General features: G+C 46.9%; 2 protein-coding genes across 3 annotated transcripts; one reads left to right on the top strand and one right to left on the bottom strand.

Annotated features, from left to right (window-relative positions):
* The first annotated feature begins 259 nt into the window (after positions 1-259).
* LOC127321114 (uncharacterized) lies at positions 260-9,528 on the top strand. The gene is made up of 13 exons (XM_051350148.2): positions 260-414; positions 531-745; positions 7,190-7,327; positions 7,437-7,518; positions 7,615-7,691; positions 7,777-7,883; positions 7,984-8,095; positions 8,205-8,321; positions 8,407-8,498; positions 8,603-8,669; positions 8,754-8,832; positions 8,906-9,141; positions 9,236-9,528. Exons 2-13 carry the CDS (start codon positions 572-574, stop codon positions 9,260-9,262), a joined length of 1,308 nt encoding a protein of 435 aa, XP_051206108.1. The 5' UTR covers positions 260-414; positions 531-571; the 3' UTR covers positions 9,263-9,528.
* Positions 9,529-9,957: 429 nt separating this feature from the next.
* On the bottom strand, positions 9,958-16,339 carry LOC127321113 (acetyl-coenzyme A synthetase, chloroplastic/glyoxysomal). 2 transcript variants are annotated; one of them, XM_051350147.2, is made up of 18 exons: positions 15,714-16,339; positions 14,784-14,930; positions 14,526-14,681; positions 14,106-14,228; positions 13,853-14,021; positions 13,094-13,176; positions 12,816-12,917; positions 12,659-12,747; positions 12,447-12,537; positions 12,212-12,325; positions 11,844-11,920; positions 11,690-11,768; positions 11,525-11,593; positions 11,275-11,450; positions 11,074-11,130; positions 10,886-10,976; positions 10,685-10,783; positions 9,958-10,400 (listed from the first exon to the last, which is right to left on the bottom strand). In XM_051350147.2, the coding sequence occupies exons 1-18, from the start codon at positions 15,993-15,995 to the stop codon at positions 10,215-10,217; spliced, it is 2,190 nt and encodes a 729-aa protein (XP_051206107.1). In that variant the 5' UTR covers positions 15,996-16,339; the 3' UTR covers positions 9,958-10,214. The 2 variants fall into 2 exon arrangements, with proteins under 2 accessions (XP_051206107.1, XP_071682531.1); XM_071826430.1 differs by lacking the exon at positions 15,714-16,339 and adding an exon at positions 15,122-15,443.
* Between the last annotated feature and the right edge of the window lie 1,452 nt (positions 16,340-17,791).

The raw sequence follows: 17,791 nt of genomic DNA, 5'->3' as shown, positions 1-17,791 counted from the left end.
AAAAGCCGTATGAGCTGTCAGCCCCCTCAAAAAAAGAGAATTTCTTTTACACACTACGAAATCCATCCGACGGCCGGCCGCGAGATCGATGGGCCGAAACGGGGCGGAGCTGTAGAGCCACAGCAGCCACGACACGAACGCCGAGTGGCGACGGACGGACGGAGACCTCTAAAAAAGGATTGAGAACCAAACAGAGACGAGCTAGACCGGGTTTTTTTTTAAGGCGAGCCGGTGCGGCGTATATATGTACCGCGAGGCCGCGGCGCAGAGGGCCCCCATCCAACTCGCGCCGAAGCAACAAGAAAAACGATCGGGCGGACTCGTCGTAGCAGTAGCAGTTCCTCCCCAGCGGCAAGCGGGAGCGGCGCAACAGCGCACACGGAGGAGCAGCAAGGCAAGTGGTTGCGCTGTCAGGTGAGCGGGCGCCATCCGTGCCGCATCTCGTCACACGCTTCTTGCTGCTCGCTTCTTCCTCTTCTTCTTCTTGTTGCCGTGGGGAAACCGATCGATGGGCTTCGTGGCCAATGCAGGCGCGGCGGACGGACGGCAGCGGAGGGATTCGCAAGAGGGGATGGGCGTCTACGAGCTCGTCCGGAGCGAGGACGCCGCGGGCCCCGCGGCGGATCTGGAGGCCGGCCGGTGCGGCTCCGGCCGCCTCTCCACGCCGGCGGCGGCGGCGTCCCCAGCATCATCGCAGCGGCAGCGGCTCGTCTCGCTCGACGTGTTCCGGGGGATCACCGTGCTGGTACGTGCCGCGACCTAATCTCCGCATACTTTTTGTTATTCCGATTCCTCCTAGTATCACATCTTTCTCGCCGTTGCTACCGCGCGATATTCGTGACATCTGATGCCAAATCGAATCGCTTCTCCCTGCGGGGTGGGCCTCCGCCTCCTCTCCGCCGCGAACGAGAACGATTCCGGTTCACGGGATTCGTCCCTCTCTCTCTCTCTCTCGGGGCCAACCCAAGACATGCTTCATCAATCATCATGATGCACATGGTGTGGAGTATTATGAGCCCTTGGCTTCTTCTCACCCCTTTATAATTTTTTTCCCTTTTTGTCCGCACTTAAACTAGAGTAACCAAAAGAAACCAGAGTACTCTCATAGCTTAAACCAAACCCTGCGCGCCCATCATGACCGCAACCTTTTGGTAGCAAGCTTCATGAAACATTGCAAATGGCCATCATTAGTACAAGCTTTTAGCAAGCTTCAGGGAACATTGCTACTGGCCATCATTAGCATAGCAAGTTTCAGGGAACATTGCTACACTAGCTACTTTCCAGCGAGGCCTGTGTACGGACTGCCATGATATTGATAGGTTGATCTAGTCATTGCGGCCACGGACCTGAATGATTGTCCAGCCTTCGTATATTCCAGCAGGAGCTAGCGCCTCTGTTTCTTTCATAGTCTCTCTCTGCTCTGTAGATACGGAGAGGTCCACATTATACATCATTAAACGACGACAGTTAAACTTCCAGAACTCATCTTGAGATGACGAGATATGGTTATTTAGATCTCACGCCATTAACAATCACCGCCCCGGCTTATCTGGCTGTCAAGAGTTAACCCCATCACCCGCCAAACAGGATTCGAAGGACCCGTCGGTGCTAGCTGCTTATGGCCCACACAGTTGCTAACAGTATTATAATAGTAAGAAAAATGGCCTACTTGCTAGCAGCGTACGGAATTTCACCAGCTGGTGGACCGGAAATAGTCCTGCGCGGCATAGTTCATGCGTTTTCAGACTAGTCTGACGTTGTTAGTATTTGCTTCCGTACCTGAATTTGTTGGATGCGCTATAGAAAAAGAAGAGATCGAACGGGATGTCAACTCTAACGCGCCTGTCCACGTTAGCTACTAGAGATAAGTTGATGCGCGCATGTATGTATTGTGCCCTCTCATAATTGGCGTTTATAAAAGGTATAATATCGTGTGTGTTCAGACGCGGCTGACATAGTGACATGATGCGGGAAGTTGCAGTATATACTGATAGAAAATGATGGGTAGAGAGATCAATACTAAATATATATATCACGTAAGATTCAGACGGAGCACTACAGCTAGCTTTAGCAACTACGGTACACACCCAAACCATCATGCAAAGATTCAGACGGTGATCCCACTTGTGGTATAGATTACAGAATTTGTGGTTGGGCGTTTGATCGGAATCGGCCTGTTGGCGGAAAAGGGCGGGGAATGTTAGGTAGCTTCCCATTTGCAGCAGCAGCTAGCTAACGGGAGGGATCGAAGGTAGCATGTGTAGCGCGGGTGTGAGGATTGCGTTGGGCATCGATCGATCGACCCGATGTGGCCAATATTCGCTGTCGGTCCTGGGACTGGGAGGAGAGGAATACGCATGCGGCCGGCGGTTGGCACCTCCACGTCGAGACAAGCAATGGCCATATGAGCATATGAGGGAGAGAGACGAGCGGCGCCTTTTTCGCATGTGGCGCGCTTTCTATCGCCGGTGAGACGCTCCCTAGCCCGCAAGGGATCTGTCGATCGACGGATCATCCTGCCTTTCTCACAACGCCCGTTGGCGCGCGTAGTGGTTTCCGGCGGGTATCAATACCTCTCCCGGCGTGCCGACCGGCCGCGCCAAGTCGCCAACTGGCAGGAGCCGAAGCTGGGCAAGTAGGGCAGCTAACTTATCCATCGCCTAGCTCGCACTCGTAGTTCGCAGTGGGTGGAACGTTGTTGCCTTGCCCAGTTGCGCTGCTGGTCTGGTGGGTGACCACTGACTAGGTCCTCGCCGGTCGCCACATAAAACACGGAGACTCGGCCCCAACCAGCTAGCCGCGTAAACCAACGGCCGGCGTGATCTTGTAAGTTGTAACCGGAGGACGGAGTCCACCCGTCGCTCCGCCGGCGATAGCGGCTAGCTCTACACACATCGATCAGCTACTTGCCACATGCATTTCTTCATCCCTTTGTTTTGTTCTCTTGCTTGACTTGGTCGCGACGCCGATCAGCCACCGTGTGGAGGGCGCATCGACGTGCAGGCCGACACGCGCCGCTCTGCCGGCGTAAAGCCAGGGTCCTGATTTGCCAGACGAAGTCGAGGCCAGAGAGCGAGAGAATCTTAGTATAATGCTGTTTTATTTGTCGTTGGTACGCATGTACTAGTACGAATGAGCAAACATCGAGCTGGCTAGCTAGGTGTGTGTGTGTGTGGTGTGGAGGCGCTTGGACCGGCCTGCTGGGCTGTGTGTTCATGGCGTGTGGTGTGGACTGACATGGTTGTCCTACCCTGCACCGGGTAGATTTCCCTCCTTTTCGAGGTTGGCGTCACACATAGTTTTCATCAGCCACGGTGGTTGCCCTGGGTGGCCACGTCTTCAGTTTACTACTGCCTACCGTCAGGGGAGGGTGGTACCAGGGGAAGCATCAAGCATGTACGGAGGAGTAAACAAGAACAAGAGTCTTTGTCACACTAACACGGCGCAACCGTGTGCCTGGTGACGCGGTGACGGTGCATGAAACCAACTGAAGGGACCGTCACCGTTCACCACACGGGCAAGATAATATAGTTTCTAATCATCTCCAGCACCTCGAGAACACTACACTTACTTTAACATCCCGTAAGCTTGAAGAGGTTAGGAACTAACCTTTTTGATGGCATCAGGGAGAAGTACGAGTGAACCACCTCTACTTGTAAATTAAACTAGACCAAATGTCGGCGTCACACGGCGCAACCGTGTGCGCGGTGACGGTGGGTGCGACTAATGGAAGCGATCGGCCACCACCACACACACACGGCCGGGCATGCAGCAAGATATGCTGTCAAGGTCCACTAGGTTTCATCTTTGAACCCAAGTGATAAAAAGGGGCAAGCTAGCAACCTTTTTGACGTCGTGTTGTCGATTCATGGCCCTGTTTAAGCCAAGCCTTGAAAAGTTATGACTAACCTAATTAGGTGAAACATTTTACTTGGTTAATTTGGAAGCTTTGGGGCTTCCCCAACATGAACCGAATGGTTCGAAAGATTTGCAAATTCATCTATTTGAAACAAAAATGGATTTTGGACGTACGGTCGATAGGTTAGAAAAAAGAGGTTGACCAAATTGTGGTTTGCGCCACTATGCAAAAGAGCCCCGGAATCGGTCACACCACTTTGAATCAATTGCCGAGCTACACTATTCAGCTAAAGGCTTTATCAAAGATTCTTAACGCTAGGTGCGACTAATTGAAGTGGCCACCACCACACAGGCATGTAGCAAGATATGCTGTCAAGGGCCACCAGGGTTGAACCCAACAGTGATCAAAAGGGCAAGCAACCTTTTGATGTCATGCGTTCCTGTTTACTAGTGCCTACCGTCAGGGGGAAGGTTGTACCAGGGAGAAGCATGTACGTATGGAGGAGTAAACAAGAGCAAAGCAATCGTCCTTGTCACATTAACACGGCGCAACCGTGTGCACGGTGACGGTGCATGCGACCAACTCAAGGGACCGACAGCGTTCACCACAGGGGAAGATACTATATAATTTTAAATCCTGACTTACCACGGAAATCAATAATTATTACTTCATCAAGTAATCTTTAAAGAGGCTAGCAATTTTAACTTATACTGACATCGGCGAGAACTACGAGAGGACCACCTCTACTTGTAAACAAGAGCAAATGTCGGCGTCACGTTAACACAAGGCCACAGCGGAGCCGTGTGCGTGGTGACGGTGGGTTCGACTACACAGAAAGATAGGCTATCCAAGGTCCACTAGGTTTGATCTTCGAACCCAAGTGATAAAAAGGCAAGCAAACTTTTGATGTCGCGTGGTTTCGATTCATAGCCCTGTTCAATCCAAGCCCTGAAAAGTTATAACACTAACCTAATTAGGTGACGCGGCCCAACCGTGTGCGCCGTGACGGTGTGTGAAACCAGTTGAAAGGGACCGTCACCGCACGGGCAAGATTACATAGCTTCTAATCAAAATGGTCTCCAACACCTCTAGAACAGTAGACTCGGAGAGGCTAGCAGTTTAACCCTTTTGATGGCATCAGGGAGAACTAGGAGTGAACCACCTCTACTAGTAAACAAGACCAAATGTCGGCGTCACCTGGCGCAACCGTGGGTGCGGTGACGGTGGGTGCGACTAACGGCGATCGGCCACCGTCACACACGGGCATGCGCGCGCGCGGCGCGCAAGATATGCTGCCAAGGTCCACTAGGTTTGAACCCAAGCGATTAAAAGAGGCAAGCTAGACACCTTTTTGATGCCGTGTTGTCGATTCATGGCCCTGTTTAAGCCAAGCCTTACAAAGTTATGACAGTAACCTAATTAGGTGAGACCTTTCCCTTGGAGCTCATGCATGCTCCTGATGTGAATGAGTAGCTAGATAGAAATGATTTGATAAACAAAGGTACTAGATAGAAATGAAAGAGTAGCTACATAGGAAAGGCAAGAGGCATGGCTGGCACGATAATAGTGTGCGGTAGCACATCTTATTTAGAGGAGAGGAGATCTCAATGTCACGTCTTGTGTAGCCGGTCCAAACGTGGCAGATGGTAACACCCCACCCAACCAAATCTTTCCTGGGAAATTAAACAAGGCTGTCCAATCGGTCGAAACTGACAGCTCCCTGTGGAGATCGAGTTCCACACGTATATACGCGCGCGTACCTACAACACCAAGTACCCGGCCTTCACATTTCCAAGTGGTTGGCTAGCTCTCTAGCTAGCCTAGTACCCTTAGCTTGCTGCAACAGGCCATGCCTTGTCTCCAAATCATCAAGCAACCCATCCATGGATGATGGATTGATGCGTTTCACTTTCTGCAATACCACCAGATAGGCAAAGTTTATCATGGATTGGTGGAGCGCCAAGGCGCGTGGCCAATGAGACATTGCTACGCCATGTTTTTGGGTTGCCGCCCCACTCCGTTTCGTGCAATCCAATTCACCGCTACATACGTCTACCACTAAAGTGAAAGCTAAGCCAGTGCCACGGTAGATGCACTAGCTAGCAGTTTAATTAGCTGCCAAGTTGACAAGGTTAGGTTCCCGTCACTGTAGACCGGCTTTGATGATTCATCTCTGCCTCCACCTACTGGTTGATTTTAATTACTACCCAGACGCAGATCTGGTAATTTAGTTGCGTCCTAGCCTTCAAGTTTACGTCCTAGTCTGAGTTTGTAGCCATGTAGGTGTCTCAGATCGATGAAGTGATCGATCGGAGAACTACTACCATGCACGAGTAGTATATTTGCAGGTTGGAATCATGGGCTCGGCTCAAAGGCTCTGTAATCTTGATAAGAGCAAACCTAATTTCGTACTCCATCTTGGAAGAGCGGGGCACGCGTTAGCTTAGCTAGCTGTGACCTGTGAGTGCGCGCCGCACGGAACCTTCAACTTACTTTCCACCATACGATCGATCTCGGCGTTGTCCTGTGTTGGCCGCATTTTCCATCTTCGTAATGATAATGAAATGACGCACGCTTGCGTGTTCTCAAGGGGAAAAGGAAAGAACAGCAATAACAAACGGTGAGAAATTCAAGCTGTGTCGGGCACTCGTGTTTGGTGCCTGGTTGATGTTGCTGATCGGCAATGCCTAACGTGTGCACATGCTTCTTCTTCAAAGTTAAGCCTGTCCCATTTTCTGGTGCCTTTTATTTATTATTAACGGTAGAGCTTTCTCCGTTGATACAGATAAAAAAAGAACCTTTGGCTTTCGAGTTGAAATGCATCTCAAGCTCGAATCCGATGCTGGAGCCAGACAACCATATAAAATGTGCAGTTGTAATTACCACTGATCAGCATCGTGTTCTTTTTTGTTTCCTCAAAACTTTCCTCGAATATTTATAGCTGTGCTTTGATGTAACAACCATGAACTAAACGATAACATAGGAAATGTGGAGCCTATCTCACATTGGTTTGCTCTGTAGCATGATCAGATTTTGTTTATAGGAAGTAGGTGTTTGCTCATTGGTCTCCCCTAGTCCCAGAGATGTTTATATTAGCCAGTGGAAAGTACCACCTACTTGTCTAAGTGCTCGTCAGTTTGTCAACATTTTACTGGTCCCCGAGTCATTTTCACTTAAATCTTTAGTAAAAAGACAAAACGGAAACAACTCTATGTACTGAATATAAAAAGAGTATTGCACGGACTCTTCCTCTTATGTAAAATGTATGAAAAATATATAATTTTGTAGAATAACATTCAGGTTAATTAAGTGTTGTTTTCCTTGGTGCAGCTTATGATCATAGTGGACGACGCTGGATCATTTCTTCCGGCAATGAACCACTCCCCCTGGGATGGTGTGACGACAGCCGATTTCGTCATGCCATTTTTCCTTTTCATCGTTGGGGTCGCTCTAGCTTTGGCGTACAAGGTACACGCTGATAACAACAATGCCGTGACATGTACCTTCGATTTCTGAAGCTAGCACAGGTGTGACATTAAGACTTTCTTACACCAACTGCTGTCATCTTGTGATGCAGAGAGTGCCGGACAAGTGGGAGGCAACTGGAAAGGCAACGCTTCGTGCACTGAAGCTACTCTTTGTTGGTCTAGTTCTGCAAGGTATCAGGGGATGGCTACCGATTGTTCTTGAACTGAACGACGTTACAGCTGATGCGACAAGATGTTGATAATTTATCTTGCTGCTGTGATACACAGGTGGATTTTTTCATGGTGTTCGTAGCCTGACCTTTGGGGTTGATGTTACTGAAATACGTTTGATGGGTATACTGCAGGTAAGAGATATACAATAAATAACAATTCAGCATCATCAGTACAGCTAAAATGTAGGATTACTGAAATATATCTCCTTGATTGCAGAGAATCGCGATAGCTTATCTTGTCACAGCTCTATGTCAGATTTGGCTCAAGGGAGATGATGATGTAGAATCTGGACTTGATTTGATCAAGAGATACAGATATCAACTGTGAGTTTATCCAATTAAGAATTCACATTTTTTCTATTTATCCACATGACTTAGGAGTTACACTAGCATGTGCTATTTCTGAAAGTATTTGTTCTGCTAGACTCGTCGGCTTGCTCATCACAATAACCTACACGGCACTCTTGTATGGTACCTACGTTCCTGACTGGGAGTATCGAATATCAGGTCCTGGTTCCATGGAGAAAACGTTCTCTGTAAGTTCAGCTTTCAGTTTTTCTTTCTTCATGCTTAAGACGACACCTCGTGGTAGTACAGACGATGACAGGGGAGCTGATGAGCTCAAATAATTGTAACTTATATCAGGTCACATGCGGTGTGCGAGGTGACTCCGGGCCAGGTTGTAACGCGGTTGGCATGATTGACCGTAAAATCTTAGGCATCCAGCATCTATATGGTCGACCGGTTTACGCGCGATCACAGGTTCTATTCTAATGAAGTGTGAAAGCTTGCATGATGTTTACCTGTCATGTTTATTCAGTGGAATAACTTTTCTCTCCTGTTACAGCAATGTAGCATAAATTCACCCCAAAACGGGCCACTCCCTCCAGATGCTCCCTCATGGTGTCAGGCCCCTTTTGATCCCGAAGGGCTTCTCAGGTCAGGAAAACTCTTCATGATCGCAATATCTATCACGTTGAGCTGCAATACGAGTTCTGCGGCAACGGTGATTTCTGACAGTTGTTTCTTTCCCCACTCACCAGCTCTGTGATGGCCATCGTTACCTGCCTCATTGGTCTCCAATTTGGGCACATCATTGTACATTTCCAGGTAAAATGCCTGCTTGCAATGTCAGCCTTGTGGATAAATGCAACATTTCTGAATTATTTTTCTCTCTCCTGAACCGAATTTCAGGAACACAGGGAAAGAATCATGCACTGGCTTATCCCTTCCTTCAGCATGCTAGTCCTGGCCTTCGCGCTGGACTTCTTCGGTAAGGATCTCACTAAAACAATTCGAGTCCTAATTATCCTGGGCAATGGCATTGACATCGATGATCTCTCCAGGAATGCGAATGAATAAGTCACTGTACACTGTAAGTTACACTCTCGCCACCGCTGGCATGGCGGGGCTTCTCTTCGCGGGGATCTACGCGCTGGTCGACCTCTATGGGTACCGACGCCCGACCATCGCCATGGAGTGGATGGGAATGCACGCACTGATGATATTTGTCCTGATCGCGTGCAACATCCTGCCCATGTTCATCCATGGCTTCTACTGGCGCGATCCCAGCAACAACCTTGTAAGCTTTAGGAGATGACGCACGGCTTTTCAGTCAGATTTTAGTTAAACAAAACTTAAATTGACATCTAACATGGTTGGCTCTGTTGCTGCAGTTGAAGTTCATCGGGATTAAGGCGTGAGGTATATATATGGTGGATCGAGCTAGAAGACACATATAGAGAGATTATACTTAGGACACTATTTGCACAGAGATTGCAAGAGATGAGTGCAGGCCTAGTTTTGCAATACGGCCAGAGCTTCATCATCATGTGCAGCTGCCTGTTCGACACGGCTCAGGAACAGTTGCAATTGCACATGTTGTTTTCTCCGAGAGCTCTTTGTATATGGTAAAGAAGCTTTCTGTATATAATAACAATACATATACAATTCAAAGATATACTACATAGAGGCCTGGGGTATTACGACAGTGAGGAATGATTTAGTATTCAAGGGGTTTAAACAGACGAATCAAAGCTGCTGGCGGAAGTTCAGATAAGAGATTGTCCCTTCTTTCTATCGACCCACTGGAGCTCCTTATTTCATAAGAAACCAATTGATACATGACATGACACATGATGACTACTTCCAAAACATGAAACAACGAGATAATAAATAACACATACCATCTATCACCCACACCACACAAATTCTACCTACATAAATTGCCCCGTCTACTGAGAAACATCACTCCACATTGTTTAGGAGGAGTATTAAGCAAGGCTGAGGGTACTAAGCGAAAAAGGTATTACCAAAGCTGGAACAGTGTCGACAACTTAAGGAGTAAAATCTACTCAGCACCCATTTTACACGCATTCACATGGTTGGTTTACATGTATACAACCAATACATACATATATTTATATACTCTTCATCTGTGCTATGATCCAACAATTTACATAGGAGCCTCACTAGAACACTGATTTTACATCTCACTCGATTTGCAAGCTACAACTCCCCCAGTGATCGGCTGAGGTAAGGGAAAAAGGAGCCAGGCACATAAACCATTCTTGTGTATTTTTTCATACTAGGCAAGAAAAACTGACACCTACTAATTACTAAAAGTGCAGCTGATAATGTGCCATCTCGCACAGGCTAGCTATCGCTAAGTGATATCAGCTGGTCGACAACACCAGGATCAGCAAGAGTGCTCGTGTCTCCAAGCTCATCTAGCTGCCTGGAGGCAATTTTCCGCAGTATTCTTCGCATAATTTTGCCACTCCGTGTCTTTGGGAGGCCCGGTGCCCAGTGGATCTTGTCAGGTGCTGCAAACGCGCCAATCTGCACAAAATGAACCACATATTGTGTTGAGGAGCGTTTATAAAAATAAATTGCATCATGTTGACAAGAAAACTCTCCATGAGAAAATCTTCCATCCTATTCCAGAACTAGTAAAGCATACTGCAGTTATAGGTCCCGTCGAGAAAGCACAAGGCTTTCTATTGGCGATCAATAGGGAGAGAAAACTCAGGTTCCAACTTCTAAAACACAAGAGGATCTTTCCATCACACATGGATCTTTGGTACTAGTAACGATCTCTATAACAAACTATCAGAAGAACATACCTGACTGCGGACCGTCATAATGAGGCTTTTTCGTAGATCATCACTATAAGGAACACCATCCACCAATGTCACAAATGCATAGATTCCCTGACCTTTAACCTGCAACAAGTAGTACTGGTTTAAGACCTGAGTTTCATGCAGCTATGGTGGGGGTCGTGACATGGTGTAAGAAACAGAGGAAACACGAGTACTTAACCAGACCTCATGGTCAATTCCAACAACAGCGGCCTCAGCACATTTTGGATGTGAAACAAGTGCAGATTCAACCTCTGCTGTACCAATCCGGTGCCCACTGCAGTTTTAAATATTTACAGATCCAAATCTTTTGAAAGCCATGCATTCTCCAACTCAAGGAGAAGCGCAGAGTATAAATTAAGTAGCTAAATTACCTGACATTGATAACATCATCAACTCTGCCCGTCAGCCAGTGGTAACCATCTTTGTCCCTGAAACTCAAATTTAATTTGTTGATGTATGGACATGTAATTCTGGATGTCACGAAAAAAAAAGTATATACCAGGCTACCAGCTATCCTTTTCACTCCCTGAAGAGTTTTTGGCCGAATATCGGAGAACTGTTAGATGAGTTACCTCCTACAACCATCACCGGAGAAATAATAGCCAGAAAATGGTTTGAAGTATGTCGTCTCATATCTGTCCTTATCCCCATACAGAGTCCGGAAAGCCCCAGGCCATGATTTCTTTATGCAAAGATACCCATTGCATTCTCCATCCAATTCCCGGCCTTTCTCATCAACAATGACAGGCTGTGAATCATGTGTACGGTTATTATGAAGTAAGAAATGTTATGCAACTTTCATTTTATTGAAGCCATGTATACCTTAACACCAAAGAAAGGAAACGTCGCAGATCCTGGTTTCTGAGGCCAAGCACCAGGTAAAGGAGTAATCTAACAAAACCAGCATTGAAGTTCAATTTAACAAGTAATATGAAACTCGCTCCGAGAGCTCCGAAATTTCCCGTGCAGAATGTAAGACATAATTACCATAAAACCACCAGTTTCAGTCTGCCACCAAGTATCTGATATGGGGCATCTTGAGTCACCAACAACATTATAGAACCACCTGAAATGAACAATAGTGTGTGTAAAGATTTCTTTAACACATTAAAGTTTTAAGACTAAGGAGATAACCACAAACCTCCATGCAGTGGGATTGATTGGTTCACCCACACTTCCTAAAACTCGGAGAGACTTACGAGAGTACCGGCTAACATACTGCAAAATATATTTAGCAAAAACAAAATGGTTATATACAAGAGGTGTACATGCGGGACAATATTAACTAATTAAATTTAAAATTCTCAGGAACATATTAGCTAAATAGGATAGACATTAATTATAGAATTCACTGTGGACTAAATTTTTGGGCCATATTATTTTTACAGCATAAAATCATATTTATGTGGTAGAGAAACTTATGGTAAACGTGATACATGCATCGCTGTACCATTTACTTGAGTGACGAACCTAAATGTTCAAGACACAAAATAATAATAAAATAATTACCTCTGAACCATCACGCATGAGTGAACGGACAAGTGTTGGTGCAGTATAAAATATAGTCACTCCATATTTGTCAACGATGTCCCAACACCGACCAGGATCAGGGTAGTTTGGAGCCTACAAGTTGCAAATACTTTACAAACATAGTCCAATACAAACACGCCTCAAAAGCAAAGGGTCACCCTTAGGCCTTATGTCATGATTCTGTAACGGTACGAGTTTTCTTTTCTGAAGTTACCCCTTCGTAAACAAGGACTGTGGCTCCATTCAGGAGAGGACCATAAGTCACATAACTATGTCCAGTAATCCAGCCACAGTCTGCAGTGCACCTGATGTAAGCGAGAAAAGGAAACTACAGTAAGAAAACACAGATTCTAGATAGGTAGCTCATAACATTAGGAAAAAGTTTATGCCCCCTCCCTGCGCGCCCTGAAACAACTTACACCTTACCAGTATACGTCCGTTGGCTTGTAATCAAATGCATGTTTAAATGTTGTTGCGCTGTACACCATATAGCCCCCAGTTGTATGCAATACACCCTGCACACTTCACAAAATCTTAATTTTTAATCAAAGGAATAAATGATAACCAGTGGGGTTTAGGGTACCTTTGGTTTTCCTGTGCTGCCACTCGTGTAGAGAAGAAACAATGGATCCTCTGCATCAACCCATTCCACATCACATCTAGTATGGAAATCAGGCACAACATCCTGGGGGCACATCATCATGTATTGAGAAATAACTCACATACTTGTAAGGCAACACAAAACAGAAGGGGCTCAAAGGAGATCTCTTGATTGATACAGAAGTTTACAAAAGGTACTGTGCTTAACAAATTATATGTATATACATTTGATATAGTTGAACTTGTTTGATTTGGATATACCTGCCACCAAACATCTCTTCCTGTTGTCCATTGTGTGTCCTCTTTCTTCATGGCCAACTGATTTTCGTATGTCAAACAAATACCTGCTCAGCACAAGAAACAATGAACATAAGCAAACTTCTTACTTCACATTAGATTTCTTTATACCAATTTCGTGTATGTTCACTGAATAAATTATTTTCTCATAAGAAGAAATAATCAAGAACATACATGAACATACCAACTGTCCATGATCAAGAGTATCAAGAACTCATTGCAAGACTAGATATCCAAGAATTCATGATGTTAAAAACAAAATCCTATTTTTGCAAATGTATAATGTTGGGAAAAGTATATGAATATTTGTGTGCCGCACACACACACACACAAAGAGTATTTAGAGTCTAGAAAAGTAACTATAAACACACACAATTGGTGTCTTTTTTGCTGTAGTAGAGAAATGGACATATTTTTGTACCGAAATTTGCAAATACACAGTATATTTAACATTCCACACTTCCGAGTTCTTTTGGGAATTTTCAAACTTGGACATGGGTGCAAGTTTCACCCATGTGCATCATTGTATTTTTGGATACAAATGTGGTAGCAAGATAAAATATGCATGTACAGCGTGGAGATTTGATAAATTATCATTATGCTTCCCAGAGAGGCTAAAACAATGGCGATTAACATGTACCAGTAAGAATTAGTTAGTTTCGATACCAATGGACTAAAGCTTAAAATAGCCAATGGTCATGGAAGTCGTATTAAAGCACATACCTACAGTGACACCGTTTTTAGCACTTTCAACCAAAGATGCATCTACTATGTCTTTGAGAGGGATGAGTTTGAGCCCCCTTTTCACCGCATTGCAAGTAATCACGACGTTGGGCTTGCAGTCAATGATCCTTTGTGCTATCGCATCGGCAGAGAAGCCAGCAAAGACAACCTGATCATAATTCAGCATCTTAACACGGTAACACATATATGATAAATCTGAACAATTGGCAGTACAAACTGGGTAAAAGCTTACAGAGTGAACAGCACCGATGCGAGCACATGCAAGCATTGCAATAGGCAGCTCCATCAGCATCGGCAAGTAGATCACGACAGCATCACCTTTTCTAACTCCGACACTTTTCAAATAATTGGCCAGCTGCCACAAAGCACACCAGAACAATTAGACCATGTCTGCATACATCAGGGACATGCTACATTTTTTCTCTAACACACGCCTAAGCGAGTGTCTTTGTATATTAGAAGGAGCCGCAAAGAGGCGGAAAAACTGTACAAACTGTAGCAGCGCTACAAGAGAAAGACAGAGAAACAAAACAAAAGATCTAAAAAACAAGGACAAAAAGAAGAAAAGAAGAAGAAAACTATACATGGGTTAACATTTGTTAACCCAACGGCCAGGGACATGCTACATGGTATTATATTGCTGCGTGTTTACCTGGCAAACTTTATCCAAGAGCTCAGAGTAGGTGAGCTTTCCATCCTGATCAGGCTCGTTCCCCTCCCAATACATTGCAATCTTGTCACCATCACCGGCTTCAACATTGCGGTCCACGGCATTGTAGCACACGTTGGTTTTGCCCCCTTTAAACCACTGTCAGACAGACAGCAACAAGGACCAATAAGACTCTGTACTCTCATCACAAACAAGTACTCCTATACTAATCGATCAGGCATCACTGAGGCATGAGCTTACTTCGATCTTGATCGGTCCTTTTGTCACATCAAGGTTCTCAGTACAGACTTCGTCAGGGTTCCACTTCTTCTTCCAGTAGAACGTCTCGGCGATCTCTGACCAGAACCCGGCGGGATCATGGATCGACCGCTCATACATCTCCTGGTACTGCTTGCCAGCCATTCAGAAAATAACTCCAAGATGAGTGATCAGTCATCACATCTATTACCAAAAACCGAATTGACAGATCACCGAATGTTTTACAAATTAATAAATTAACAAAATAATTTAACATGACTACTTCACTAGGTGGGTCCGCGATTTACAGGCAGCAGGCTTGCAGCGATGAGCAATGTTACCTTGTTTCCTTGAGATGTGAGACCATGCGTGAACCTGAGGGGAGTGAGGACCGGGTGTCTGATGAACTTGATGGGATCAACGACAGACAGGGTCGAATGGCGAAGGGGAGGAGGGACACGCCGGCAAGGAGCAGCAGCGCCGGCAAGGATCGGACACGCCGGCGCGAGTGCGAGTGCGCGACGCAAACCAAGATGTGCGTTACGGGAAGCGATCAGAGACATGGATGGGGAACTGATCGGCGCGAGCTTCTTTTAGGAAATTCCAAAGGAAACTAAGTAGTAGGCTGCATGAATTTGGGCCCCCCTGGAAATCGGGGGCCCTGTGCCATCGATCACTTCCATCATGCACATCGACGAAAATGGGAAATAACCCACGCTCTCAGTTGGCCAACCCTAACTGCTTTTGTACTTGCCTACTTTGTGTCCAGTCAGTCCCTATCTGCATTATCTGATCGCGCGGGTAGCGTAGCGATGGATCGCAGCTAGCCGCATACTACTCTGCAGCTCGAAACGGAATGTACGGCGACCGTTCGGAAGAGAATCAACAGAATCGAAATGGAAATCGGAAGAAGAATAAGGAGACGCCGTGTACCTGCTGCGGAGAGGAGACGAGGGCCTGGGCGGAGAAGTCGGCGCTGGGGTGGACGAGGAGGCCGTGGTCGTCGGACGCCGGCAGCGGGTCGCCCAGCACGGTCGCCGCGCACACCGCCAGGCGATCGCTCGCGCCCATGGCCCAACTCCGCACGGGCGGCGAGCGAGACGAAGACGAAGACGAAGACGAAGACGGGAGCAGGGGAGCTTGGAGCGGGATCGCGGGGTGTGCGCGTGCGGAGGAGCAGCGGCTGGTGGTGGTGGCGAATATATACTGGGCCATCGACGGCCGGCCTGGCGCGCGGCCTGACGGCCACGGCTCACCTCAACTCGTCAACAACTCGCCTTTTGCGAGCGAGCTCGGCCCTGGGCCAACAGAATTTCTGACTTTCGGGCGCGGTCTGGTGGAGGATGCAAATCCCTTCTGGTACGGTGTTTCCTTTTCTGGTGGCGCGGAGTTGTAGAGTGTTTCTGCAGCTAGTCTACAGCTGGGTTTCCCGGCTTGGACTCGTCGTCGTCGTCGTCGGCGACGGGAACGGAGGGGGGAGAAGCGGGTGGGGAACGAGAATCCGGGTTTGTGTGGGAGAATTGTCGGTTCTTCAACCTGGGTCCACCATCAAAGCAGACGCAAGGGCGGCTGTGCCTGGTTTGTATCGCCGCTCGCCAGCGTTGGCTGAATGGCTAGTAGTATCGACACCAAAGAATTGCAAAATCAGTGTATTTTTTCTAAAGGGTTTTAACTAGCTTCGTGCTTTTACACTATTTGATTTGCATCGTGATTCGGATTAATTATAAATTGCAACATAAGTTGCAACTGAAATTTAATAATATCATATAAATGAGAACGAAGTTAGTTTTCAGTCCACCGATAACTAGCCACACCCTTTTCTAAAACCTTAAATTTGTATTGTTTGGCCAATTTCATAAATAGATAGGCACCCAAGTTGATACTGATAACTGTACATCTATCCAATCCATGTCCCCGGTGCACAATTAGGCAATATTACATTTCCAAATCAATAAACCTCTTACGTCACGCGGGCTGAGGAGGCGCTAGATCAGCGAGGGTGACCATCAACCGGTATCGGGGTTGGTCCGAGGTCGGCCTGGTGGGATCCAGAGAGTGATGGGGGGCTCAGGCGGTGGTTCTTCGACGCGTGGCGCCTGGCTGCCTTGGCTGAGCGATGCGGCTGGCGGCGGGGGTGACCCTAACGGCTACGGATCCGGCGTCTACGGCGGCGCGGTCATGCTTGGTGGTGGCCGGTGGGTCATTTGTGCCCCTCGGTGGGACATTTGTGCCCCTCCCTCCCGACGGCTCGCGGTGGTGGACTACTTCGTTGTTGGGGGAGGCAGCGGACGACTCGTCGACGGGTCTGTGGTCGGTGGTGGCCACCTCTTCCACCGATGAGGTCGACCGACGGGCGGCAGCATGGGGGTCTAACAATCTGCCTAATAAAGGTGGCTAACCTAGGGTTCCCCTTGTGCGAAGATGGAGACCTTTCCTAAGGTCAGTCCTTCTTGATCTGGCCGGAGTGGTGAGTTTCGGGTGTTATTCGGTCGTGCGCACCCATGCTTTTATTCTGGCTGTTTGGTTCTGAGGGGAGCAACGCGAAGCTCCGTTGTTTGTCGCTATCAAGTGACATTTTGGTCCATGATGAACTCAGAAGCAGATAATATCATGAAGGCCGAACTGGAGGACTAGCAATGGAGGTTCGAGTCTCTACGCTGTTAATGGACTTGCTTGGTGTTCAGGGTTTCGCACCAGTATGCAAGTGGGGGCTGCAGCATAGGTGAAATTCAGAGTCTTACATTTCAAGATGAAAATTCAAGGTCTAGTCTTAATTGGTTGTGTTTAGCAATGACCTTGATGAATGCATTATTTTAAGAGTGGAGACTATCTTCAGGGTGAAAACGTAAGATCTTTGATCGGATGACGACGACACTTATGCACTGTTCACTTCTTGGAGGCCCCACTTTTGGAGAGAATAGATTTCAAGTGTTATCTTGGTGGTGAATGTATTTTTGCTAGGGCTGGAATACCTCAGTGGGTTTTTTATTTTCTTAGTTTTTTTGGTTGTG

Source organism: Lolium perenne, chromosome 2 (assembly GCF_019359855.2).
Source record: "Lolium perenne isolate Kyuss_39 chromosome 2, Kyuss_2.0, whole genome shotgun sequence".
In the NCBI taxonomy this organism is placed as follows: Eukaryota; Viridiplantae; Streptophyta; class Magnoliopsida; order Poales; family Poaceae; genus Lolium; species Lolium perenne.
This window is presented reverse-complemented; position numbering and strand designations above follow the sequence as displayed.

What these genes read in the sequence shown, in the direction of transcription:
- LOC127321113 (XM_051350147.2), bottom strand. Translation starts at nt 15,995, where the DNA reads ATGGCCCAGTATATATTCGCCACCACCACCAGCCGCTGCTCCTCCGCA. An exon ending in AAGGACCGATCAAGATCGAA is followed by an intron (nt 14,682 to 14,783) that starts GTAAGCTCATGC and finishes TCTGTCTGACAG; the next exon opens with TGGTTTAAAGGGGGCAAAAC. An exon ending in ATCAATCCCACTGCATGGAG is followed by an intron (nt 11,769 to 11,843) that starts GTTTGTGGTTAT and finishes TGTTCATTTCAG; the next exon opens with GTGGTTCTATAATGTTGTTG.
- LOC127321114 (XM_051350148.2), top strand. Translation starts at nt 572, where the DNA reads ATGGGCGTCTACGAGCTCGTCCGGAGCGAGGACGCCGCGGGCCCCGCG. An exon ending in GTTTGATGGGTATACTGCAG is followed by an intron (nt 7,692 to 7,776) that starts GTAAGAGATATA and finishes CCTTGATTGCAG; the next exon opens with AGAATCGCGATAGCTTATCT. An exon ending in AAGAGATACAGATATCAACT is followed by an intron (nt 7,884 to 7,983) that starts GTGAGTTTATCC and finishes TTGTTCTGCTAG; the next exon opens with ACTCGTCGGCTTGCTCATCA.